General features: G+C 39.9%; 1 protein-coding gene across 10 annotated transcripts in view; it reads left to right on the top strand.

Moving 5' to 3' along the window:
• Positions 1-27,465, top strand: part of INPP4A (inositol polyphosphate-4-phosphatase type I A) — a 197,502-nt gene that overhangs the window by 127,976 nt on the left and 42,061 nt on the right. For 8 of the 10 annotated variants that reach the window (XM_090065059.1, XM_090065119.1, XM_090065100.1 and 5 more), the window contains 11 exons: positions 3,100-3,218; positions 3,332-3,448; positions 5,060-5,139; positions 7,779-7,890; positions 8,962-9,052; positions 9,911-10,058; positions 14,828-14,958; positions 17,956-18,060; positions 18,900-19,008; positions 23,017-23,034; positions 26,263-26,446. In XM_090065059.1, coding sequence (XP_089921185.1) covers positions 3,100-3,218; positions 3,332-3,448; positions 5,060-5,139; positions 7,779-7,890; positions 8,962-9,052; positions 9,911-10,058; positions 14,828-14,958; positions 17,956-18,060; positions 18,900-19,008; positions 23,017-23,034; positions 26,263-26,446 — 1,214 coding nt within the window. The remainder of the gene's footprint in view (positions 1-3,099; positions 3,219-3,331; positions 3,449-5,059; positions 5,140-7,778; positions 7,891-8,961; positions 9,053-9,910; positions 10,059-14,827; positions 14,959-17,955; positions 18,061-18,899; positions 19,009-23,016; positions 23,035-26,262; positions 26,447-27,465) is intronic. The other 2 variants (XM_090065091.1, XM_090065109.1) reach the window with 1 other exon arrangement.

Below are 27,465 nucleotides of genomic sequence, written 5' to 3'. Positions count from 1 at the left end.
CCTTCTGGTGCATTAGTTAACCCAGCTGGAAAAATAGATGCAAATCAGCTTTCCAGTGAAAATTCAAAAGCTTCCTTTGTAGAGCTCTTTTCTGCTTATGTGGGCAAAAGTTTGGAAGCTTGTTTATCTGACCATGTATTTTTTAATGAAAATTAGAATTCAGTAATTAAAATGTGCAACCATAATAACCTTCAGTACGAAGAATACAGAATTTGAATGAGTTTATTTTTTCTAGCTCCAGATAATTTCTGATAGTTGAGCAAAAAAAATAGAAAGTACCCAGCACTGCAGAACTATTTCATTAGTTTGACTCCTGATTTATATAAAGCTGTATCAGCCTTAGCTCTAAAGTTCTTTTTAATTATGGTTAGAAGTCAGTCCTTTTGATTTTGGTAGTTGCCTCCTCCTGCGTATCCTCCCTTCTGAATAGTTAAAATAATTAAACACCATTACATTTGAGGGAAAATGAAGTGATTGCACTCGTGCTACAGTGGACAAGATTCTTTTATTTACAGCTCAGACATGGCTGGTTTGCAAGCACTCCCCATGATGCCCCTTGCCAAGTTATTGTTGAGAATCCTGCGGAGTTCAGCAGAATGTGGGTGCAAATCACATGCATCATACCAATGGGCTTTCAATGCAGAAACACCCCCTGGCACTATTAAATGCAGTTCTACCAGAGAGGCGATTGGCAGATGTTGTTTGCACTACTAGTCTTCCACAATGGTACCACTCAGAGAGAAAAACAACTGTAAATTACAGCTGGGGCATCCCAGCAAACTCTAGCTTTCTGCATTATTACCTTTGTATGAGACAACACACATATGCACATGTGCATTACAGATAATTGTCTGTCTGATTAGAATCATAGAAAATGAGGGGTGGAAGGGACCTTGGAGGCCATCTAGTCCAGCCCCTTGCTTAAAGCAGGACTAGCCCCAACTAGATTATCCAAGCCAAGGTTTTGTCTAGCCAGGTTTTAAAAACCTCAAAGGATGGAGCTTCTACCACCCTCTTGGGTAACCTGTTCCAGCACTTTATTACCCTCCTCATGAGAGAGTTTTTCCTGTTGAGTAACCTAAACTTCCCTTGCTGAAACTTGAGACCATTGCCCCTTTTTCTGTCATGTGCAACCACTGATCAGTCTAGCTCCAGCTCTTTGGAACCACCTTGCTGGTAGTTAAAGGCTGTTAGTAAATCCCCTTTGTCATGTCTTCTCCAGACTAAATAAGCCCAGTTCCTTCAGCCTCTCTTCATAAGCAGGGATCCAGGTTTTCTCTATTTAAAAATAGCAAATTCTCTCTTTAATTTCCCAAATTCTCTAATTAAAAACCCCAAAACCTGTGTTTTTCCATGATTAAAATGAAACACCACTATATATATATATAGGTATCAGCTGATCACAATTTTTTTAGTTTATTTACAATTTTAAAGCAACTTGAAAGGCTGCCAGTGCCTCAATCATTATAAAATAAATTCTAAAAACCTATATATTTTGATGTTTGATTTTTGTTTTTTTATCATAAAAAATCAGAGCTCCCTTACCCCCTTCACTCACCAAGATGCAGGTGCAGCTGCCCCCCACTTTGTAGTGCTGAGCAGCCCTGATATGCTGATGTCCTGTCCCTGTCATTGTCCCCTGACTCCCAAGCCACAGCCCCACATGTGCTCCTTGCTCTCAGCCCACAGCCTCCCATCACCTGACCCCCCAGGTGCCCCTCACTCCCAAACCACAGCTCCCTGGCCCTGCCATTGTCCCTCATTTCCCACCCCCAGCCTCCCACCCCTCGCTGCTGCCCCTCACTCGCGACCTGCAGCTCCCTGTCCCCCCAGTCCTCCTGGAGGGGGCCAGGGCTGAGGGACCAGGGCCAAGGCCCACAGCCCCCTGCCCCTCCCCCAGCAGTACCCAAGCCCCGGCTGCTGTATGCAGGAGATGGTGGGTGCTGCAGCCAAAGCAGAGCACGATGAGCCTGACTCCTGCTCTCTTGTGGGCAGCATGGCTAGAGTGGAACCCATGGCAGGCGGAGGTGAGGGCTGCCCGCTGTAGGCTCTGGGCTCCCCCCCCCCGCTGCCCTCCCCCCAGGGCACCCATCAGCACCGTGGCAAGGCACCCCCAGCCCGCCCAGCAGCAGCAGGGGCAGTGGTGCAGAGTTGTGCCCCACTGTTGCTTCTGGGCAGGCAGGGGGCACTTCGTCATGGCGGCGTGGCTGGTGTGGGGCTCCTGGCAGTGTCACTAAGTCTCCCCGCCCCACTCTGCCATCCTGTGCTGGGTCCTACCCACTGGGCCACAGAGACCCGGGAGGGAGGGCAGCAGAGTGGGGAGCACTGAGCCTGCAACGGGCAGCTTGCATCTGCCCCTGCCCCACACAAATCTGGGGGGCATGTGCCCCCCCTTTCCCCAGGAGTGCATGCAGTAGCAGAGAGCTTCCCCCTTTCCCCATTCTTCCAGATGAGCCACCTGTGGCTCCATACTGCTCCCTGAGCTAGGTCACATGGCCATGCATTCCTGCCCCAAGCTTCATGTGCCACCCCGGCTGGGCAGCACACCCAGCTCTGCCCTACTCCCTCACCATGGGGGCCTCCTCAGTCTGCCCTCCTCCCTTCCCCCGTAGACTTACCTGGAGGGAGCTGTGGGAGCTGTTCTGCATGCTGCCTAGCTGCCACGTGTGTGTGGACACATGGTGCTCGCCCTGCCTGATGGCCCCCCTCTCACTCCCCTTCTCCCACTACCTCCAACAGCTCCTTGCAGGCTGGAACTCTGCCAGCCTTTCAAGGGGAAACTTTCTGCTTCCCACTTTTTCTCCTTTAAAAGAGACTATCTGCATTTTTTTCCTTAAAGGGAGAAAATCTGCCTTTTTCCATGGCAAACAGAAAACTTGGATCCCTGCTCATAATTCAAGCACCCCAGCCTCTCAAGTCATGAGCTACATGTGTGCACACAGATACAAATATTGCACATATGCACAAAATTGAGGCAGACTGAGAATTTGGGGCACTGATTTACTCTTTTTATAGTATAACTTTTTATGAAAATTGTGGGGTTTTAGAATACATTGGGAAGACCATGAGTCTAAAAATTATACTCTTAAACCCATACAGCTTGCAGTGAGCTGCTCACTCCCTCGCTAGACCGAAAACCAAATAGTTTTGTAGCAGTGAGCGTAACTACACCTCCTCAGGCATTCTGGACAAAGCATGCACAGACAGAGATTATTGAGGTAAGTAGTGGTGTCTTGCTGCTCTAGATTTAAAGTAGAAGCTAATATACAAATAATTTCTTTTCAACATATATCACAGTACATAATATTACATTCTTGATTTATGTTTACAGGGAACGAGCAATCCTATCTTTCTAAGTAGTATTGCCTTTTTTCAAGACTCTCTTATCAATCAGATGACGCAAATCAAACTCTCTGTCTATGATGTTAAGGATAGATCTCAGGGAACAGTAAGTTCACTTTGTATATTCCTGTGTAGTCCTTTTGTCATATTTGCTGTTCTAAATTAAACCAAACTTCTGTTTTTTTGGCCCCATGGACCATGGAAGTAGTCTGGTTCATCTGAAGCCAAGGTCCCTCACAAATCTGGTAGTTTGAGTCCTAAACACTTAGGATGAAAGGTGCTTTTGTCTTTTTATCTGTTTCTTCATAGTACTTTATGCTGAATTAGAGTAATGCTAAGGTCATTGTTAGCCTCAAATTAGAGCTTGAAAATGAAATTTTAAACACTTGAGTCTTGCAGATTTATGTGATAGTTTTTCCTGTTTAGTTTTGCATCCAGGCATAAATGTTGTAAGTACATTTTCTGTGCGATGGCTCCTTGTAAACAAAAGTGAAAAATTGATTTTTCACAAAGAACATTGTTTTAAATTTTAAAAAAAAATCAGAACATATCGTAACTGTACTTTTCTAAGAAACTAGTTCATTTTCCAGTTTATGGTGAAAAGTGGCAAAAAATCAGCTTCCCACTGAAAATTCAAAAGCTTCCTTTGTAGAGCTCTTTTCTGCTTATATTGGCAAAAGTTTGGAAGCTTGTTTTATCTGACCATGTATTTTTTAATGAAAATTAGAAATCAGTAATTGAAATGTGCAAGCATATTTTGAGTATCGTTTTGAGTAGCTTTATTTTCTTCATATCAGTATAAATGTATTTCCCCCCCCCGTGTCTAAAAAAAGTTACCTCATTTTCACTGCTTACAAGCATAAGGAGTTCCACCAAAATCCTTATCATCTGCTGAAGTCTCAGTCTTTCTTCTAATAAAGTGGTGAATTACAAAATAGAAGGTTGCTTCTGAGGCACAGAGTGCTAGAAGATGGTTGCAGCAAAGCATCCATGCACTCTGCTGTCTGGCATATGGAAGTTGTGGACTAGCCTCTGCATGATACATATTCCTGAGGTACTAGACTCACTCCTGTTTGCACAACATTCAGAAAAGGCAGTTTGAAGTTGAATATTATCATTCACACTTGCCCTTCAGAATAGCATATTACCCACCAACAAACCGATGTCCAGTTAAAATGAGAATAAGCTCATTCCCTTTTCTGGAAAAAAATAGCAGGAATGTTTCTGGCATAAGGGAATCTGTGTGGATGCTTTCACAGAAATTTCCCTTATGTTCACTTTGAGGGATAGTTTGCTTCCCCACAGAAGAAGGCCATAAGGCTAACCCTCAAACCTTGAATCTGCAGGTACCATCTGCCTCTCATCCCTTTGCCTCTGCATTGAATTTGGCTCAGAATTCCCTCCCCCACCCTGCCTCACTGGCTGTATATATCGGAAGTGGCCTTACTTTCCACCCAGCAAAAAAAAAAGGGTCTAGTTTTCCTCAAGGTGAATATCCCAAGGGATTTTCTTTATCCTTTATAAACATGGTTCAACAGTTTGTTTATTTGTGTTGTGTATAGCTATATTTTGTTCTTGAATTTTTATTTTATTAATCCTCCATGGAAAAGTGATTTGGAAAAAAACATTAAAATTAAAATGTTGACACTAACAATAATGTTCCTTTTTTCAGATGTATTTACTTCGTTGACACTAATAATAATGTTCCTTTTTTCAGATGTATTTACTTGGTTCTGTGGCATTCTTGGTAAAGGACCTACTTCAGGAGAAGAATCATAGGTTGCATTTAACACTAAGGTTTGTAATGTTGTGCCATTTAGAAACCAAATATTCTTAATATTGAGGCTAGTGTGGTACAGGAGCATGCTATGAAAATTGTTTGCATATTTTAATTTAAAAATTAAATGTCTGAACTTCAGGTACCCAACTGGTGAAAATCAGTTTTTATACTGTGCAGTGGTTAAAATATATAGAGCAAGTCCTTTTCAGTGCTGCAGTAATCTTTTACTGATTCGGTACCAAAGTTTGCAGGGAACAAGGAGTGAGAGGCTGGCATCACTTCTTGAAACTGTCTCTAATCCTACAGGTTAAGTGTATGGGTACAAGTGCAGTTTTTCATTGCTTTCTGCATTTTGTCAAATCATCCCAGCATTTGTTCATGTAAGAGAGTGAGACACCTAAAATATTAGAAGCTTTCTTTATTGATATGGATATCTTAGGTCCTTATTTTTATCTATGATTCTTATATGGTTATTGATAATCTCTAAGGAATTTACAATCTGTACTGTATAGATTGCTACAACATGTCATGAATAGGAAGAGCCATTCCTAATGATGCATATTATACCTTTTACCTTCTTATACTGTTGCGGGGTGCGGGCAGATCGAGGCCTCAGAGGTGAGGGAGAGAATGGGGGCTAGGGCTGGGGCCTTGATCTGCCCCATCCCCCTGCCCTTTCCCCCTTCCCTCCCCACAGGCTTACCTGCTGGGGAGGGAAGGGGGGGCATAAATCTTGAGTTCCTTTTAAATTCCAAAAGTGATCTCTGACCTAAAAAGGTTGGAGACCACTGTTTTAGGGGGAAGTACTGAAGACAGGGCGATAGCTTTGTGACAAAGAACCAAATTATTTTGCTACGTGTAGGAGTCTGCATGGAAGTATGAAATCAAGCATGTAAGAGGTTAGTCTGGTAACCTGAGCAGAAAGTTATATTAGAAGAAATTGAACTTGAAGGTGTAAATGTGGGTGGAGGAGCTAGGGATGGTTGAACGCAATGATGAGAATCTTCAGCAGGATGTGAAAAATGAAGGCAAAATCAGCCAGAATGGTCCGAGTAGAGGAGCATGGTCAGAGAGAACGATGCTTGCAGTAGAATCAGCTTGAGAAGCTTGGAAGTGGTTGCTTTGGTTTAGGTGAGAGAAGATCAAGGCATAGAGCTGTAAAGCAAGAATTAGTAAGATTTGACAGCAGAGAATGTGCTGTAGAAGTCGGGAAACAAGTCGGAAAAAACACTGAGGTTTTGATGTTGGCAATGGGTAAAGTAGTCTAATTATTCACAATTGTGGAGAAAACTGTGGAGGTGAGGTGAAGTCGGTGCAGGATTTTCCAGGGTTCTTTGTTGGACATATGACATAGAGAAGTGGTGCCTATCCATTCTGGGCTGCAGGCTGGATGAGTGTGGAATTGGTCTATGTGGGATTGGTCTATGGGCCTGATCCAGCATGAGTCAGCACACCAAAATATTCTAGCCCAACATGTAGCAGATAAGACCCTGGCCCTGTGCACACTGGGATCAGGCCCACCGCTCTGGTACCAGCTCCATCTGGTGCAAGGGGCCATGTCATCTGCTCATGGGGCTTGCAAATTTGGTGGTGGGGGAGCAGTGATAGCATTCATTGCCACAGCTCCTCCACAGCCAAACTTCTGGACCTGTGTGGAGCCCTGTAGGCCAGATGACATGAGGTGTAATAAAAATACTTAGTTTGATATGGAGTACAAGTCTGATTGGTACAGTGAGAAAAGGGTGTATTTGTGGATGTCTCTTCACTGCAATACATTACCCTTCAAAGATGCAGTTAGGATATACAGCAATATATGTAGCAATTATTTTTCTTTTGAAACTTGATTCCACAACAGTGCCTTGCTATATATGTGCATGTCATCTGTTCCCGTGGTTCCTTATGTGTCTCTTTCATATTACTCTCCAGTATTGTTTGCATGAGTTCTTGTTTGATCTGCTGTTATAGATTTGCTAAAAGGAACCAGCTTCACAATAACAAAGAATGTGTCATAAATCAATAAAATAAAGGCAATGCTAAGCTAATGCTATTGATCACACCTTAGCTCTCTCCTGCTTCAGCTGGGTATTGCAGCATGTGTGCTATAGCATATAACAATGGGTCTCAACCTGTGGCCTGTGGGCCACATGCGGCCAAATCAGCATGCTGCTGCAGTCCATGTGACATCCTGTAAAAAAAAAATAAAATGGTAAGACATTTGACAGTGTAGAAATGAGAGGAATATTGATTTGTATTGCATTACATAATACATTGTATTACATCTGTCAGATAACGGATACAAAACTTTTTAAAAGGATGCATAGGAATTAAATTGTGTGGGTGCGACCCACATAACACGATGAGAGCTGCAAGTGTGGCCCACTGTGGCAAATAGGCTGAGATACACTGGCATATAAAATCACATATATTTAGGAGACCCACGCACTATCTTTGGAAAATCAAGGAAATGCCTCTTTGTTGGTATCATTTGCTACCTAGCATGTAAAGTTAAATTAACTTATATCCACATATTAAAAGTTTCCTAATTTAAAATGTTCTTTGAATGTATGGATTATTACATTTTGTACAGCGGTAATAAGTTGTCTATTGATAAACAAATCCTTCTCCAAGAAGTGCTGATTCACAGTGTTTGTTACAGGTCTGCTGAAAGTGATCGTGTAGGTAACATTACAGTTATAGGATGGCAAATGGAAGAAAAAACTGACCAAAGGCCACCTGTAACAAGGTCTCCTGACACCATTAATGGGAGGGTAAGTCTGAACATTTTAGCAGCCTCAGATACAGGGCACAAAGTCAGTGATCTTAGTGGTGATATAATCTGCAGTCCACATCTCTGTTTTAGGTTATAATTTGCTAATACTACTTACCTCATACAGTACTTTAGGATTTCAAAGTAGTAAAGTACTATAGAGATATTGCTCTAATTAATCTGAGACTGATTAATCTGTTAAGAACAGCTTAACATGAATGAAATACTTGAGACAAAGCCTACAATACGCTGAGAGCTTTTGCTTCATGTTTGTGTAAGAGTCTTAGACAAATCTTAGATTACTGCAGTAGTGTAGTAATGGTGACGTACAAAATAATTTTGGGTAATAAACAAGGCCTGGTACACACTAGCTTGCATTAAATGCCTCTGTCAGTTGCTGTGGATGATGTACTAGTTGATGATGCAGTAGTTGACCTTCTAAAAGACCTTCATGGATGTTAACCTGTGAATCAGAAGGCAATGTCAAACAAAACATGGTTAGAGAAACAGGGATTGTAGAATTTCCAAACAGGTGGCTCGTGGGCTGGAAATGCTCTAAGCTATTTTAATAGAACAAAACACACCATTAGTTGAGACCTGGATTTTTATGGTAGTAAAATGTATGGTTTCCAGATAAGTTATTTATCATTGCCCGGCAGCATATAGAGAGAATGTTTAGTACTGCAGACTGTATTCTGGGTATGTTTGAGAAATAACTTCTATATATTGTTTTTACAATGTAAATTATTATCACTGTGTATTGGGCCATGTAATCAGATGGTGTAACTTGATGTAACTAGAGGGTAATTTACAACAGCTGAGAGTTTGGCCTTATCATATTCACAGCACTCAGAAGTGTACCAGGCAACCAGCAGTTAAGTTGGTTTGTTATTTCATCTTACAGTCAGGATAGATTTTGTCCATGAAGAACATAGTGAATATTTTAAATAAAAATTTCAACTATGTTAAATGTTTCCTTTATATTGCCATGTTGATACTGACCAGTGTAGGTTGACTTGGTGTGAAGGTGTAGTATTGTATTGTATTTAACGTTTGCTATTATGTTCTTTAGACAGTCTTGCCAGTTGATGAAAGTTTAACAGAATCTCTAGGAATCAGATCTAAATATGCTTCATTACGGAAGGATGCATTACTGAAATCTGGTAAGTAGCAACCTGCATAGATGGATCATCTCTTGTTGATTTAATATCTCCACTATTTATGCTTGATAGTTCTTTTTTAGGGAGCATTGGTTAGAGCTAATCTTGTGTCTACACTGTGGCTTCAGTTCAGCAAAGTGGTTAAGTGTGTGCTAAAGTTGATTAAGGGTGGGCTGCTGAATTGAGGTCAATCAAGATAATCTATTTTGCCATTCGCACTATAGCATTCTATAGCACAAAATATGATACCAAATACTCTGCATTATAGTGGAGGTGGTATAAAACCCTGAATAGGCTAGGCTAGCACGGTATAGAATAGAATTTTCTTCATCTAGATAATAATAATAATAATTTCCGTAAAGAAAAGTAATGATTTTAGACCAAATAATTCTCCAGTAAAATTATGTACAAGGAAAAATGCACCGTCTGTAAAGACATTCAGAATAACATTTGTCCTGTTATTTTCTCTGTATTAACAGTGTTTTAATACTTTTGGGGTGTTTTTTAATAACTATGCTTGAATAATCTGTATTGGTACATGAACTAAATTACATACTAAAGAAAAATAATAGAGCAATGATTCTGCTTTAAAGGACTTCGATCACAGCAGATCAGAATGTTTTTAACACTGTAGACTTCTATTTAAAATCACAGGGTTTACTTTGTGAATCATGTAGACGTTTGCACACCTAACAGGACTTATATGGCATAGAACCCTTGGGCTTCATTAAAAAGTTTTAATGGCACCCTGAAGCTACCATAGCACCTTGGTTATGAATCACTGAGTGAGGACAAAGAGGAGAGATTTGTTAGCATTGAACTCAGATCACATCCTTGCATAATATGGTTTTAATATTTTAGTGTTTGGTGGTGCCATTTGTCGGATGTACCGTTTCCCCACAACTGATGGGAACCACCTGAGGATCTTGGAGCAAATGGCTGAGAGTGTGCTGTCACTGCACATCCCCAGGCAGTTTGTGAAGCTTTTGCTTGAAGAAGATGCAGCAAGGTACGGTTGAATAGATTTGCATGTATTCCCATATTTACTCAAATACAAGACAGCCCTCCCCAAAATTACATTCTATATGTGGAACATTTATAAATGTGTTATACTTTTCCAGGTATAGAATCTAATTATTGTAAGTTTTGACTTGAATTTGTCCCTTTCCCACTGCTACATCAGGAAAAATAGATCTGGGGGGAAATTGTATTGATACACAGTGATAGCAGATAAGAATAATGCAAACAATTCTATATCTACCAGTCCCCGGGCTCACAGAGTCAAGGTACATCTGGCCATTATGCAATCTTTACTCTGAGGTTCTGTCTTGAATGTCAGATGTCAGCAGCCTGGAGGTCAGAAGCCAGGGCCCACCCTTACCAAGTGGGGTGGGTAAGATGGGCTGATGGTGTGCCTGCTGTCTATGGTGGCCTTGGGTTCTCCTCTTGGGGACCCTTTGTTGCTCTGAAATCCCTCCTTTTGTATTCTTTTGCTCCCTATGATGACTCTTTATCTCTTGGTCTCCCTGTGGTCATACTGTCCACATCCTGTCCTATCAGGATATTCTTTTGTTTCACAAGCCCATCGCATGTACACATCCTAATTTGGGCCTTACTGGTGTCCTCCTAATTTAACCCATTTACCAAAACTGGAACTCCTAAGGGTTCTGCAGCTGGGCACTGTGACCTGGCCAATATGACAGAGTCCCACATCTCATGTGTGGTACATGTTTTCAGTTTCCCAGCCTGTGTGTCTGCTTCCTGCTTGCCTATGTCGGACACAGTGGGCCTTGAAGCAAACTATCACTAACAGGCTTTTAGAAATCCATTAGCCCTTGCCATTATCCTGGACCATTGTTCTAATGCAGTATCTGTTTTACCTATAAGCCAATTCCCAAAAACCAACCTCTCAATACCATTTTCTAGCCATCAGTACCCATAGACTTATTTCAGACAGAATTCTTGCATTTTATGCTTTTTGAAACTCCAAGATTTAGCACATGTAGTCCACAAACACACTTTTAGGAAGCACTTTTGTATTTACGTATATATAGCACAAGCTATGCATGATATTAGAAACTCTTATTCTTTACTATATAATTCATTGGGATGGGCCCCAGCAGAGTCAATAGCATTTCGAGTCATGGTGACCCCACATCTTCGCACTGCTCAGTATGTGTGTGTATTCCATACACCTCCCACAAAGGATTCACATGCTAATTAGCCTCCCACCATGACTGGAACTAGGTGTTCTTGTCATGAGTCTTAGGATCCTCCAAAAGTGTATATGCAGGTCAGATGCAGGGCAGCTTGGTCCAGCTTCACCTCATGAAGAATGGGAGCACACTAATCATATCTGCCCTGCAGAGAGAGGGGGCAACAGAGAGGTTCTGGATGAACTGTTTGGGGCCCCATTTGGAATCATTGGAAGTGGGAAAGAAGGCACAGCTCAGCTGTGGGAGTGAAGAGGAAGTAAAAATGTGTACAGTGTAGTGGCTCACCATGACTTGAAAGAGAGTTGCTGCGGAGGGGGACTGCATTCAATGAGTACTACCATATATTTTTTTCAGATGGGCTGTACTAATCTATCCTTGTCTAAAGTTCCCATCAGTATGTTTGCCCAATATGGGCCATATGTTTTATAGACTTGCTCGGTGTTTAATCAACTTTATAGCTGGTTTTCATTACTGAGCACATGCTGCTTTTGGCAGTAGTGTAATGATAGGCAATATATTTTTAATGAGTTTTCCTTGTATACAAATGTAAGACAAGAGCTTTTTCCCGATGCTGCTTGTGGAAGAAACCTTGTCTTGTATTCAAGTAAATATGGGAATAGAGCAATGATTTGTGTCTGTTGCTGAGTTACCAAGGAGCAGCTTGTTACAACAGAGACTTCAGCAAAAATAGCAAGTGAAGCAACTTGCCCACTGCCATGTTACATTGAAGTCAGTTCCTTTGTGTCACCACCACATTGGTTATGAACTATGTTTTGTTCAGGCTAAATATTCCGCTTACTAGGACACTAGTTAATTCTGTTGGGCTAAAATTTCAGCAGGTATAAATCACCATAGTTCCACTGAAGTCAGAGTTAAGGCATTTATACCAGCTAGGTTCTGACCCACTGGTGGATTTATCCTTATGTATGTATTCAGAAGAATCAGGCCTATTCTGTTACTTATAGGTCTGGTTAGGCTAAATGGAAAGTGAAAAGTGCTGCTTTTGTGACCTATACATTTATTCACCTGATATTCGGTGGTTGTATAAAATGCAACTTCAGGGATCTGAAATATATTTTTAATGGTGAATATTCTCAACTTATTTTTAATATTTTGGAATGGCAAATGTTTTTTGTTGCTGCTGAAAAGTGAAAAGCTATAGGCTATGAGTGCCTATACATGTGCAGGGAAGCTGCTCCAATGCGCTGTAATTACAATGGGTTGGAGCAGACTCAGTTAATCGAGTCTGCTGGAGTATGGTAATTACCCCATACGAGCAGACTCCAGTGTCGTGTATCAGCGCTCACACCACCATTTTTCAGCGTGGAAGTTGAGCCCTTAAATGGTTCTTGCATCATGGGGAGCCTGTAATAGGTCACATTAATACCTACCTATTTTATAACTCTTAAATATAATAGAATTTCTTGAAGTAGTGCAAAAAGAGGAAACAAAGAGATTAGTTCTGGCTCTCATTCTGATTGCCATAGACTGTTTGGCATTAGTAAGAATATTGCTGGCTACATGCATAATTGCAATCTCACTGTTACTGCTGTAACTTTTTAAAATTTTCTATCGAATTCTTTGATGACACAACAGAGATGATGCATCATAATAAAGTTTTTTAGAAAATGGCAGGCATAGGGGCCAGTACATTACAATGTATGACACTTTTATATCTGGCATCATTTATACACAGCATCTTATAATTTTTAACAGAATCATTTTAAGCCAAACAGAAAAAGAAGATTGCATTTAAGGAATGAAAATATCTGTAGGCAAGGAGGGAACTTTGGATAGATGTGTCAACATCAGGGAAATGATAACCATTTCCAGCTGGATGAATGGAGCATGAGTGAGTAGAGCAGCAGATTAAGAATAGAGTTCTTGAGAAGAAAAGCCAGAACCACCACAGGGCTGTCAAGTGACTCCTGGAACAATTGGCTGCCTTCTATACTACTGAAAACTAATTTAAAATGCAGCCTAAAAGACTCAGGAGCACTGTTTTCTCTCGGTGAGTACATGGATGGCTTTAAAAACCAGAAGGGTAGATTTGAATTGAAATAAAACAGATAAAAAGTAAATCGAGTGGATATAGTGATAGTTGATGGTGATAGTTGATAGAGATGTTGAGCTGCTCTGATTTGAGAGAGAGAAGTAGTGCATTTGCTTATTCCTTGGCCTCACATTCCAACTTCTCGTTTAATCTTCCAAAGTAATCATAGTAAGCAACTCATTGCAGACTTTGGAGGCTTTGCATGTCAACAGTTGGCAACAGTATAGAGCACTGGAATGAAATCAGCATAATGCTTTTTTAACTTGTGTGTTAAGTGTAAGAGAAGCGTGAGAAGTATTACTCTGTAGTTCAAGTTGTTGACTATTGCATGACTATAATAAGAATCAGTTATTTGTAATGTTTCTCACACAGCTCCTTAGGCCTCCTGCTTTTATCTTCTGAAATAATATTATTGAAACTAGGACAGAACCCTCCACTGAAAAAGTCAGATAATAATTATGGAGCATTGTAGTAGTCTCAAGCTGGCAGGGACTTACACCACCAAAATACTCACCTAAGGGGTAATGAACTGTTATTCAACCAACTTCGTTTACTTTTCTCTTTGCCTAAAGTTTCTTTCAACCCAACAAATCTTGAGAAGATTTCATTCATGTGTTTCAGCCTTTTGTGGTCCTTTTTTGAACACTTTGACACAATTTGGATATGTTTGTGGCTATGGAAGGGTCTGTGTGAGTCTTTAAGGGGAGCAGAGATTGTACCTCTTCGTATTTATTGGCACAGTTGCTCCACATGCTGATCCTTGTGCTTACCATTACAGTATATCAGGTGGATTCAAGGATTGGGTGGATTCCACCTTCTTATGCACTTTCTATTTTTTGGGTAGCAGAAACGAGCAGTTTCTATGTTTTCCACAGCACAGAGGCTTTTCAGCCACATTAAGTGAAGAAAGAATTCTCTCTAACTCCAAGTCTCTGTATGGGAACCATCCCTGATTGAATACTGGTAAAATTGAGATAGGGAGGGAAAGTCATCTCCGTGGCTCCTTACAGACTTAAAAAAAAAACCCAAACGAACCATTTTACCAGAAGAAGCAATACATTAGTTTGATCCAAGCAGTGCATTAGTTAGCAGTGTGTTGTATAGATCCGGTGCTTCTTTTGCTACTTTTTGGTGCTTTTATCTAATAGCTGATTCAATCGTCTATTAGATAAAAATGGCAAAAAGGCCCACTAAAGCTCTGGATCTATACAGATGGTGGGCAAGTTGGGTCCAGCTAATGGGATGCCTTTTCTGGGCATGAGCTGGGCTTTGCACAGTAGTGTGCTAAGTTTAAAGTAAAACACTGTTTGTTTGTTTTTTAATAACTCTAAGCGAACCTTTTGTCTATTGCAGTGCATTGGTAAATATCTTTTGAAACATCCCCTGGTGATGGATTTCTCTGGCGTGTGTTGGTTGAGGATTCTGCTGCATTGACATCACAAGGGATTGTTTATTTTAGTTGACTGTGCAACAGATTTGAAGACTTTTTTGTTTTTTTTTTTCTTCTAGGGTTTGTGAATTAGAAGAGCTGGGAGAGCTGTCTCCCTGTTGGGAAAGCCTTCGTCGACAAATAGTTACTCAGTACCAAACGATTATACTAACTTATCAGGAAAACCTAACTGACCTCCATCAGTACAAAGGTTAGCAAAATTTATTTTCAGTAACAATGGGTAATGTGTTCCAGTCCTGTGTTCCTTTTAAAAAACCACATTCACGAACAAAAAATGTTGCTTTAGTCTTGGTTTAATAGAAAAAAATATTAGAACCAAACATTTTTACTCTTTTTGTTTTGCCAAGAAGTTAACTTAGAACTTCGTATCATTAGTTATTTTTGCAACTTAAGTTAGCAAAGAAGGCACAATGAATAAAGTTGTGGGGGAGAGGTAGGTGATCTCCAGTTTCAAATTTTTCATGATATATTTTTTTTAATAACTTACACTCAGCACAATAAATTATATTAGCTTAATCTCCCAAATTCTCTTCTATAGGCTTTCGCTGGCAATATAACGTACTAAATTTCACATAATTAATAATGAACAATATTTGTGTAATGAAGGAAGTTATAGGCATATATCTTTGCCAGTGTACACTCCTGATTCAGCTTAATAATAGGGTGGAACCTATTTTGTAGTGAACTGGCCTCAGAAATCCCCGGTTCATTGCTGTTCCTTGTATATTGATATTTTCTGACACTTTATAATGCATGCTATGTGTGTGTGCATGTGTGTACTTTTGTGTAAAAATGTTTATTTTTCTGTAACCAAAAATCTCTGTGTTTTTGTGTGTTACTTGTTTGGCTGCTTTTCCTACACTTGGTGGACTCTCTGTACCCTGGTAGATGCTGTATTTATTGTGCAAGTAACATATTAATTCCATGATAAATTATAACATTATAACATGCCACACGTTCCGCCAATTTATGGTGCAATAACGTGCAAGCCAGGCACAAAGATGTTCCATAGCTAATAAATAGCTAAGCTAAAAAGCTAGGCACTTTAATTTGAACATGTAGCATGTTTGACATCTGGCTGGACTGCACAGATTTAGGTGTGGGCACATAGGGAGCTTATCAGCTGCATGGTGTAGCCCTGAATTGGGCTGAACCACATGCCTTTAAGTTCTGGTGCTCCAGAAGCTCCTCAGCTAATGGGCTTCCCATGCACCAAGCCACATGGTTGCCCTGCATTGGGCTGTACTGTGCAGTTTTCAGCTTGCCAGCATGTGGGGAGCTCATCAGCTGAGGGCTCCCTATGCACTGGCACCTAAAGCCCACAATGCAGGCTGATGCCAGGCTGCACTGTGAAGCTTTCTGTTTGTCAGCACACGGGGGAGCCTGTGAACTCCCTGTGTCTTGGCAAGATGAAACAGCACTGCAGGAAATAGAGCATGGTCCCAATACCAGGCTCCCCACACGTGCAGTCACATTATTGAGAACTGAGAAATTTTATCTCAGATTTCCAAAATCGCACATCCTGCCATGCACATCTCTGGCCAGCACGATGCACAGTTTTGGGGATTTGGGATAAAATTGTCAGATTCCAATCCTGTGCTAAATTAACATCTGCCAGGGGCCTAAAATGATGATTTTATTGGCATTTCAGGAGGATTCAGTATGCTGCTACTTTTCTTATGGGAGTTATTTGATTCCTGTGTTTCATCATAAGAAGGAATGTATATGTGAAATAATTTAATGGCTTAATAACTAAATGAGAAGTAAGGCAGTGGAACTCCTGTGTGCTGGCCTCTTTACACAGTAAAAGAATTTCATTCTAAAAGCACAAAACAGTAATGAACAGCATTAGGAATAGTGATCTTTCTGTGATTCCAGTTAAAAAAAATTCTGTAAGCAGTTCATAAGATAACAGTGAAACCAAATGCAACTGCTGTCAAGTTTCACAGTACACAAATACTAAAGTTACATCTTGTGTTTCTCCTTGGATTGCTGGAAGGGAAGGGTATAATTAGAATATGAATTACTGAGCCCAGACCTGGTATTGCTCTATGCATAATGGATAACAAGAAGTACCAGAGCAATTACTGGTGGTGAGGATTACATTATTTGGCAGTCGATATTGTTGCATATTTACTTTCTTGACTACTTTCTTGAGACTTCCATCCAACAAACCACTTCAGCTCATGCTTGTTTTTTATGTTGCTCTTGAAGTCGGTGGGACTAATGCACATGCCTAAAGCCAACCATGTGTCAAAATACATTTCTGGATCAAGTCCAAGGAGCTATAACAGTAAGATAATAGTCCAGTACTGAAATGTAAACTTCTTTGTTCCTTAGTTAGCTTCCAGTTCCTCAAGGCACTTAAGTTTGCATAACTTTTAAACACATGCTTAAGTAGCTTGCTGACACTAAGTATTTCGTATGTAAGTTCCTAAGGACATATCACATTCCAGTTCGCTCTTCAGATTGGTATCTGTGCTTCACATGATCCAATAACTAATATTTATTATTATTAATATTTGATAAACAGAGTACTCTGTTATGCTGAGCCTCAGAATACCTCAATTGCTGGCATCTAATTCAGTTGTATTTGGTAGCATATACTACATAGTCTATAAAGTTGAAGAGAGTAGAGGTATCATAACACCTGTGTTTTCCTAGCATAGTTACCAGTATGTGTTGTGGAGTGGAAAATGTGTTCAGTTGTTGGGTTGTTTGTTTTTTTTTTAAAGGATGTGATTTCCTGATTCCTTTTAGAATTGGATTTGTTAAATATATTTTTTTTTCAGGTTCTTGTGTCATCTTGTACTTTTCTCTTAGTCTTGCTTACAGTGAGAACATGTTTCATCAAAGATTAATATATTACTGTCCTCCAGTACCATAGGGTTAGTTACAGGATTTTTAGGACATTGCAACTTCTCACTAAAATAGATTTTAAATGAATCCTATTATCACCCTTCCATTTTTACAGTCATACAGTTTATTGCTGATTGCATGGGCCTCAGGAGCACAAGTTCCCACTGACCAGAAGACTGGTTGTCATACTTTGGCCCAGCATTACCCTCACCTTGTCTACAGCTCTGCATCAGGTGTGGAAAGGAGCCCCATCCCACATTGCCTCTGGAAGCAGCAAAGGTTTTAAAGTGCAGATACAGAATAAATATGTCTCTCTCACATTTCTCAGGTCCCTCATTTAAAGCAAGCAGCTTGAAAGCTGATAAAAAATTGGAATTTGTTCCTACAAATTTACACATCCAGAGAATGAGAGTCCAGGATGATGCAGGATCAGGTACGTCTCTCTCATTGTCTCATATATTTATGTTTTCCCCTTTGTTTTGGACTTCCATTTTCCCTTCCACAGCTCAGTTTTTGCAAACCAGTGCAGCTTCTGTGCTGTGCTAAACTATCTAACATTGCATAACATCTACCCTCCTTGGATCTCAGAATACTTTTACCAAAAATAAATAAATAAATAAAAGTAAGTATCATTATTCCTGTTTTTATTTTACGGTAAAATTGAGTGGTGGAGTGCCTTCCTCCTTCTCTCACCAGATTTCCAGTCCTTTTCTGTTTGTGCTGAAGTAAGCTTCAATGTCCCTTTTAGGTTTTAGAATCCTTTCAGGTTGTGTCATGATGTCAAAGTCCTGCCTGTTGGATGTTTTTATGTAGTTACTTTATTTCACTGTAGCCAGGACAAATCCAATATTTTGTATTAATGTATAAGGACCATAATACTTGCAAAAAAGTATTAGCAGTGATATCAAAAAAAAAAAAAAAAGATTCTAATTTTTCAGCCCCTTTCACCTGTCTCCAGATGGGAGAGATGAATAGTTTGGCAAGTGTCAAGGTTAATCCCTCTTCCTTATATCCAAGGTGTATTGCATTTGTCAGGCTTGTCAATTAAGACAGAGGGATCTGGGTTTGTAGGACTTGGCAGCTCCTTTAAGGCCATTAAAACCGTTCAAGGTTACTGTAGATCTCAGATCTGTTTGGAAGGGCCCCAGTTTTGGGGAGAAGGGAAGGGGAGGGTTGAGAAAATTATGTTTTGAGTAGTTTAAATTTCCACAGATATTCAAGCAAAGTGAAGAGGGTGAACTTTCATTTGTAAGCACTTTTTGTCCATCCCAGATCAGAATTACGACATAGTGACCATAGGTGCGCCAGCAGCTCATTGTCAAGGCTTTAAATCAGGTGGCCTACGGAAAAAACTGCATAAATTTGAGGACGCGAAGAAACAGTAAGTAGAAGAATTGTTATAAAAGTTGTCACTTGATTTTATCTAATGCTCCATGCTAACAATTTGGACAATAAGCTCACCATTTCACCTTTTTGTAATATCTACATTTAGAAGTTCTACTATATAAAGTGAACATTATCATATATGTCTTTTATAAAGAGGGAGAAGGAAAAAAGTTTCCTTTTTGTTCTTTTTGTTGTTGTTAAATTAAAAAACCATTATGATTTCTTAGAACTTTTAATATTTCAGGATAGTTAAATTATGGTATTCGATTTCTAGTTTAACTCTTGAAGGTACTTTAGCTGAGTTTATTTCCTCTCTAATTGCAGGTTTGGGAATTGTTGTTAAGCTCTCCCTAAAAATGGTATATTCGATATTTTTGTTTCCTTCAGCTTGTTTCCTCAGCATGTCTGAGCTGGACTTCCAGATCAGTTAAAAGAAATTTGCCATGCATGATTTCATAATGTACAACCTTAGTTGGCTAAAGAATTTTCACTGAAGTCAGATGAGAAATTGGGCAAAGTAATTGACCCTAGCTTCTATCTCTTACTGATGTCCTAAACCCAAAAGCACAAGCACGGAAACTGATTCTGTTCAGGAGTCTTCCAGTATCTGATCTTTTCCCTTAGATCTTAAAGCTTCTGTCTAAAGATGAGTTTCTCATCTCTGTCAACACTCCCAAGAAGACAATAGCAGTCCCTAGCAGGCAGTTTCCCTGTTGACATCATAGCTTTGGAGATAATTGCTTCAAGCTTCCTTGTTTCTCCCCCACATTTTATGCAGATGAGTAATTACTAATTGCTCCCTGTCTGCACTCAGACCCATGCACTTTCTGCTCTATAGAAGCCATCTTCCACCTCCACATCACACCCTCCTTCCTTCTGATCCCCTCAGCAGCCTCTCCAGAGGAATGGCCAGGTAACATTGCAAGAGAGGGCAGAAGTTGGAAAGGTCAGCTGTGTTGAGGGGAAGGCATGCACAATGTCCCACTGGCTTTGTGGAACTTAATAAGTGAAAGATAATGCCAGGCAGGTTTGTATTATCTTTTTTGCCTCCCTCCCCCTGAGGGGTTACAAGAGCAACTGCAGGTAAGGGAAACCCCACTAACATAACTTAGAGACACATGGGATAGAAGAAGCTGGAAATCTGAGCTGGCATGAAGGAAAAGAAAGTAACTGTGATATGGGAACACAGCTCAGTCCTACCAGGTAGTATTTTAGAAAGGTATTGGGGTGTACAATCAGCAGCACTATTTTTGGTAATGGATAGGGCAGAGGTCCCAGGTGTGTTGACCATCAGATCCTCAAATTTTCTTCGCAGCCACAGAAAATTAAAAGTGAGGTTGACAGGGAGAACAAAGCATAATGTTGCCAGCTGTGTGTTACTTGTTTGATGTTGTTGTCCATCAGCCACAGAAAACTGGGGACTACAGAAGCAGGGCAACTTGTAGTGCCACTTGAACTTCAGAGTCAGACCAGCATATATTTTGGTAGTTAGAGCGATACTAACCTCTGCTTCCCATAAATGTCTGACATATAGGATGTGGCAGGAAGAAAAAGCTGAAACATCAGTAGAGTGGGCTGACATTTCTGTTGTTGTTGGTTTCATAGTCCTGTAAATGGTAATTGGTCTACTTATGTACTTACATGGACCTGTCACTGCGGTGTCTTAAGTAACTAAACCACCTATTGGTGTGAACAGACGGACAAATTATACAAAATTAAAGTACCATGCATCGGTTGATCTGCAGTAGTTATTCCATGCGTCCACACTTTTCCACAGTAAGTTAAAACTAGACCAGGGCAATTTACCTCAATTGAAATAAATACTAGATAAGCCTAATTTAGCTTCCAGTTAGCATGGGCTGGGGTGACTGATGTAACAGTTATCACAGAGAAGATGACAGATGATAATTCACACCCCACCAAAACATCTGCTTTTAATTTGGTACAATTCACTCAGCTGTACACACCCAATCCTCAAGCCTTTATTTCCAACCAGCGTTTTTCTCCTAAGCCTTTACAAGGCAGCCATCTCTGTGCATATGAAAACTGCATGTCTTATTTCTGAGTTGAAATAAGCTTTTCTACCGGTAATATCCTTATCGGGAGATAGCACAGATTACAGGCCCGTCTTCTGTTTATTGATCTCTCCCCCTCCAATGTTAATTTCGAACAAATGACAGCCCACAGGCTGCATGTGGCCCTCAAATGGTTAAATCATGGTTCACAGGGCTGAAAAGTCTGCAGCAGGGCAGTGATGGCATTAACTCCCATGATTGTCAGAGTCTCTGTGTTGATGGGGCCAGCACTCAGGAAGTTAATGCTGTTGCCACTTGCCCCACATTATTTTTTTCCACATTGAGATCCCTGTTGAGGGGTGCTTTATGGTGGCAGTAGGCAAGTGGCAGCAGTGTTAAACCCATGGGGCTGGTTGCTCTGCTAATATATTTACAGATTGAGATCCCCATTGGGGATGCCTTTCAGCACTAGAGCAAGCAGTGATGGTATGGTCAGCACACGAGAGTTAAGACTGCTGTTGCCTGTCCCACTGCTGACATGGGTTGTCTGGCCCAGAAGAAGCCCGTTGGTCCAGACCTGCCCTACAAACCGAAATGGATTGGACAGCTCTGATCTTAAAACATTTTGTCAGTTTTGTAACAAACCATATAACGGTGAGCAAGGATGAATACTATACCTACCAAGATAATTATAAGAGGTATTAGATCACATGAATGGCAAATCAAGCAGGCTTCTTACACTTCATCCTCAAAGCATAACCACCATTTTTGTCTCTGCTCACTTGGGGACATGTACATCAAATAAAAAATTGGATGCCCTGAGGCTTGGAATAATAGCATGTATTGACTCAAAAGAGCTTGTTCTACATATTACATGCATCACATCAGAAACCCAAAGAATAGAACCAGAAAAATAATTATTGTTCATAACACAAGCAAAAGAGCCAGAAACACTGCAAAATAAATAAAATTAATAATAAAAATATATCCCCACTTTAGTAAGTGCAAAAAATACTGCAGGTACAAGGCAGCGGCTAGTGGCTAGTTGTGGAAGCCATTGATTTTTTTTTTTTTTTTTTGGCCAGAATTAGCTCTCTGGCCTATATTGTCAAAAAGGGAGGGCTAATGATCATAATGGTTCCTTCTAACCTTAAACATGTATTCATTTACAATTATCATTATCTTAAGAGTAGCAAGAGCAAGATCCAATCACTTGAATGCTCTATCACGTTTTGTAAAAAGAAAGCACTCTTTGACAACTAAATAAAAGGTTTTAAGAGTCTAATTTCTCCTTGTGTATAAACTGCTGAGGCAATATAAATGGAATTTTATCAAATAATGTAAGATATAATGTTATAATCTCCGTAACAAACAAGACTCCCTTTTTGTGGATTTGTTTGCTTTTATACAAAACCATGTAACAGAAAAGAAATGGTCAACCTGTAGCATGGGTGCCATAACTGGCATAGGCAGCCTCTAAGTGTGGCATGCGGCACAGTTCAGGGAGGGGACAGGCAGCACAGTAGCAAACAGGGCAGGAAGCAGAAATAAGAGCAGCAGATCAAGCAGCGAGCACAGGGTGGGGGGCAGGAAGCAGACCTACAGATTGGGCAGTGGAGGGGTATCAAGTGGCACTTGGAATGGTGCCAGGGCTAATTTGTGGCACACCTGCCAAAAGGTAGGCTCCAATATAGTAGAACTTTATTCCATCTTTCTTCATTTTCACTGCTGAATAAAAAAGCGATTTTATTTTTTCCTTGCTTATTGGCAGAACTGTTCCTTGCACATGTGTAATGCTCTAAATGAATACCATGATCATCTGACATTCTTTAGTACGTGCATTTTTTTGCTTCCAGGTTTAATCACATGTACATGCATTATTGAAAATATTAAACAAATAAGATATTTTCCCAGACATTGTTTTTTTTCCTGCTTTTGGTATTTGCTAACAATCTGCTAATTTTATTTTGGTTTTGTTTTTTTTTTAGCAGTTATGAGGAATGTTGGTGAGTTTTCTGTTTCTGGGAGTTTGTGGAGAGAACTTTTTTTTGTTGTTTTTTCTTTCCCTTTCTTTGGCAAAGATCAGTGTGCTTTAAAATGTACAGGGTGTTTTAGTGTCATGAGTCATGGCACCACTACTTGTGCTTCAAATGACTGTAGGTGCTTAGTAGAACACGATGTATGAATGAATTTGTTTTTCCATCTGCAATGTTTATTTTGTAATGAACAGCTAATTTTAGAGCTTTCCTTGATTACAAGACTGCAGATTTGAACAAAACAACATTCTCTATTACTTCCAGTGAAAACAGGTTGCACTTAGTGGAAGAGACATAGCTACACAATATATATTTTTTAACGCTTTCTTCTCCTAGTAATGGAAGAGAGGTGACATAATGCATTGTTTTAAGTTCTAATTGTCACAGTAGATTTACATATTTTTTTAATTTGTACATTTAAATGTGTTCCTAAGCCTTGTGCATTTTCCCCTTTAATTTTATAGATACTTTGTAAAGTTCAGTACTGTAAGAGAACAGAATAAAATATAGGGCTAATGGCACAGCAGTGCTCTTGCTCTGAATTAGTTCTGTGAGCTAGATTTCCGGAGCCAAGTAAAAAGTCTACAGATATCAACTGAAGGCTTACATTGATTTTGATGACTTTTGGATTGGGCCTTCAAATTGGACCACGTGTAGCTTCCAGTAGTACCACAACATGTACATGCTGCATACAGCAGGCGTTATGTGGTTTAGTTTGGTTTGTGGGGGTTACATTTCATATATTAAAATCTATTAATTGGGCAGTATAGCTTACCTTTATAAAACAACAGCTGTTCATTTGAAAGCATGATTGCAGATTGGAAAGTGAATATGTGTGAACTTCATACCATAAAATTTCTTTCCTCTGGCATTCCCAGTGAATGTTTGCTGGTTTTGCTTTAAAAAAAACCCCAACCAAATAGTAAGAGTCAAATCTGAACATGCTGCATGGCCTTCCTCCCAGATACATTACCTTGCTGCATGATAACCCTACTGTAGTGGAAAGAAATTGCTCAGAGGCATTGTCACTAAGAGCACTGGTCAATGTGGCATAAAAGTCCTAAAAGAGGAGATCTGTTTCATGTGAGGTGAGGAGTGTTGAGAAATGGTTTCCCTCCACTCCCTGCAGATAGGTGTGTGACCAGAGGAACACAGATGATGCAGCTGGTTCAGCAGTTCCTATTGCATTGAAACCTTCAAAAGGGAAAGCCATCTCTTTAAAGGAGGTCAGACTTCTGGCTTTACGAACTTCTCAGTCTATGAAAATGCCTTCAGATTGATTGACCTTTGTGACAATTGTTTTTGAAGCGTGCCCCCTTAAGTATCGCCTGCATTATCTCATGGACACGTGGTAAAAGTGAACCCGCATTACTGCTTTTCTTGCAAAAATTTTTAAAAACTCGTATAATGTCTCCCTAGTCAGTGGCTCAAAATAAAGTTTATATCCTTGCTTCTGACCCCATCCCCCTAGAGCAGTATTCATACTTCTCAAAAATACTGATTTGGGCCTGATGAACCTGGCAAATAGTTTCTGTGAGATGCTAAGCATGGATTTGTCCAACAAACAAGCTGGGTTTTGCACCTGTAGTAGGTACTGTTCTTTCCAGTGGCTGTAGAGTGAAGCCAATAATATTTAGAAGAAATTAGTAGAAAGAGAAATAAATTAAGTTCTCAGGCACCTTTTGTCTTGATATTTCATCCTGAATGCAAAATTATGCCTGTTGGATTCTGAGCTGAGACAGAGGCCTGGCCTCCACAGAGGTTTGTTTTCTTCTTTTTTTTTAGGGCCCTTCTAGATGCTCAGGTAAAGGCATGATAGGATCTGATGCGCACACAGTCACCTCCTGCCATGCTACACGTGCATGGCAGGCGATGTGATTGTGGGATCCAGCACCAGATCCAATCACACCTTATTACTGGTGCACAGGGAGCCTGGGATTGCAATCCTAAAATCCCTGTGCACAGTAAGTAACAAGTTTGTGTGTCTTCAAGCCTCATCAGCTGCAAGGCCCGCAGCAACACACGGGATACTGCCACAGCTATTGCAGGGCTCACAGTTGTGGCAGTATGTGGTGCACCCCTGTATCTGGGAGCCCCATTAGCTGACAGGGCTCCCAACCACAGTGGTGGCCACATGTTCAGTTAATGGCATAATAAGAATGAGCCACAAAATTTATATACATTTTTTGTGGAATAACTTTGTGGCTTATTCTTTGTTTTATCATGCCATTCATTGATTAAATGTGTAGCTGGGTCACAACTTAAGACATCATTAACTGGTTAATCATGTCTTAAGTGTAACATGTAAATGGGACCTTTTACTAGTACAACTCCAGTGTGGATGGAATTGTACCAGTATAAAGATGCAGATTCTCTTTTAAAAAAAGTTTATTACCCTTCTTGTATGGGAACAAACCATGTGCCCAGCAAGGAGGGTACCACTTAATTATTTCAGTGTAGTACAGATTTTGTATACAAGCAAGGTCAAGGCCAAATTTCCCTAGATTGGCAAGGAGGTATCAGAAACATACCTGAGGGCTTACTACACTACAGTGACTTTGCTATCCCAGCAACACTCCCCTTGCAGCAATTCATCTTATGCCAGCAAAAAGAGCATCTTTCCTGAATAGCTTAGACTAGTCTCCCAAAGCAAAATAAGTTATATAGGCAAAAGGGTTTTTTTTGTTTTGTTTTTTATTTTTTTTTTTGGCAGTGTAACTAATTTTGCCTGTACTAAGGCTTTTGCTAGCCAAGTTGTGCCATTGAATTGGTGGGGTGGAGGAGGGTGAGATTTTCGTGCTCCCAACTAATATAGCCAGTAAAGCTGTTGTGTAGACCAGGACTCAATAAAGTATCTGTGTTGGGAGAAGGAGGGAGAGTTGATCAAACAGCCTAAAGAAGCAGGAGATCTGTCTCTGATAGCAACATGTATCACACATAGTCTCCTCAGAAAATGTTCCCTTTGATGTGTTAGCTCTGTGCAAGTCACTAGTCATAAGCAGTTAGTAAATCTGCATTTGAATGCTTCCATTAAATGCAGAAGTGCTTAGGTATAGTGTTCCAGCTCAGTAATCACCTTTTCACTGTTGATTGATAGCATAGGTAGATTCTATTGTCTGCAGTTACTTCCTCAGCATGAAAAAAGTGTGACTGTAGTGTTTATATATTTTTTTTTTAAAAGCCTTCTTTCTTTTTCAGCACTTCCATGAGCTCCCAATCTATAATATACATCCCACAGGACATTGTTAGAGCAAAGGAGATTATTGCACAAATCAACACCCTCAAAACTCAAGTCAGTTACTATGCAGAAAGGCTCTCAAGAGCTGCCAAGGATAGATCAGCTAACGGTCTGGAAAGAACACTTGCCATTTTAGCAGATAAGGTAACTGAATCACTGGGAAAGATAATTTTTGGTAGGCTTGCTTCAAACATTCAAGTATGGTTCCTTCAAAGCTGTACTTGACCCATACAGGGTGGTAAATTCAAGTGGGATTTGTTTTCCATCATGTATTTGAATACTATTCATTCAGTACTAAAAAGGAGCATCAATGATATGGCCCTGGGTCTAACTATAGTGATGCATTCAAAAAATACTTTAATCCTTTTAAAAAAAGCAGACTGGCAATCAAAATGAACCTTATTTACTGGGCCAGGAACAAAAATAGTTGTATTGAGCTTTGTTTTATTTTGTTTGCTGAGCTCTAAGAAAGTACACAGAATAAGTTGGCAGTATCACATGACAATATTTGTATCAGTTTACTGTGTACATATTTGGAATGTTTATGTACACTTTCCCATAATGCAAAAATTAACGTCAAGAATTTAGAAATAAAAAAGAGTAAGCACTTATACAAAGTATTAGGCTATGGATTTCAGTACTAATGCATAATGATGAGTTGTGTAGTTTCATAAGATTTTTTTTAATTGACATATGAATAAGAATAGTATCTGAAATTATATTGTGTAGAGGAAATCGTCATGCTTCGGTGAAGCCTTGAGTACTTCACTAAGTGCGCTAAGTCCTTTCCCCTACGATATTCTGTTGGATCATGAGGTTTACTTATGCCTTCCTCTCAGCATTCATTAGTTGTCTTCTGAAACGGCATATAGAACTAAATTGAATATTCGTCATTTTAGTTTGGCAGTTTGTGTCTACTGAATAGAAATGCACAAAAATAGATAAGCAAAGCTTTAAAATAGAGAATGAAGAGCTGGTTTTAGGTGGAGATGCTCAGAATTGTAGGTTGTTGTTAAATATGCACTACGTGCACATCTAGAATAAACAAATACATTTTGAAAATCACTCTGTGGACTTTTACATGTGATCCTTTTAAGGTCCTGTTCAAAATACAATTTTAAAAGTAGCCCAAGCCTTTAAACCAATGATAGTTTCCTTTTATG

This window comes from Crocodylus siamensis, chromosome 1 (assembly GCF_052110815.1).
Source record: "Crocodylus siamensis isolate JL-2025a chromosome 1, ASM5211081v1, whole genome shotgun sequence".
Lineage (NCBI taxonomy): Eukaryota > Metazoa > Chordata > Crocodylia > Crocodylidae > Crocodylus > Crocodylus siamensis.
The sequence above is the reverse complement of the archived record's forward strand: the minus strand, read 5'-3'. Positions and strand labels throughout refer to the sequence as shown.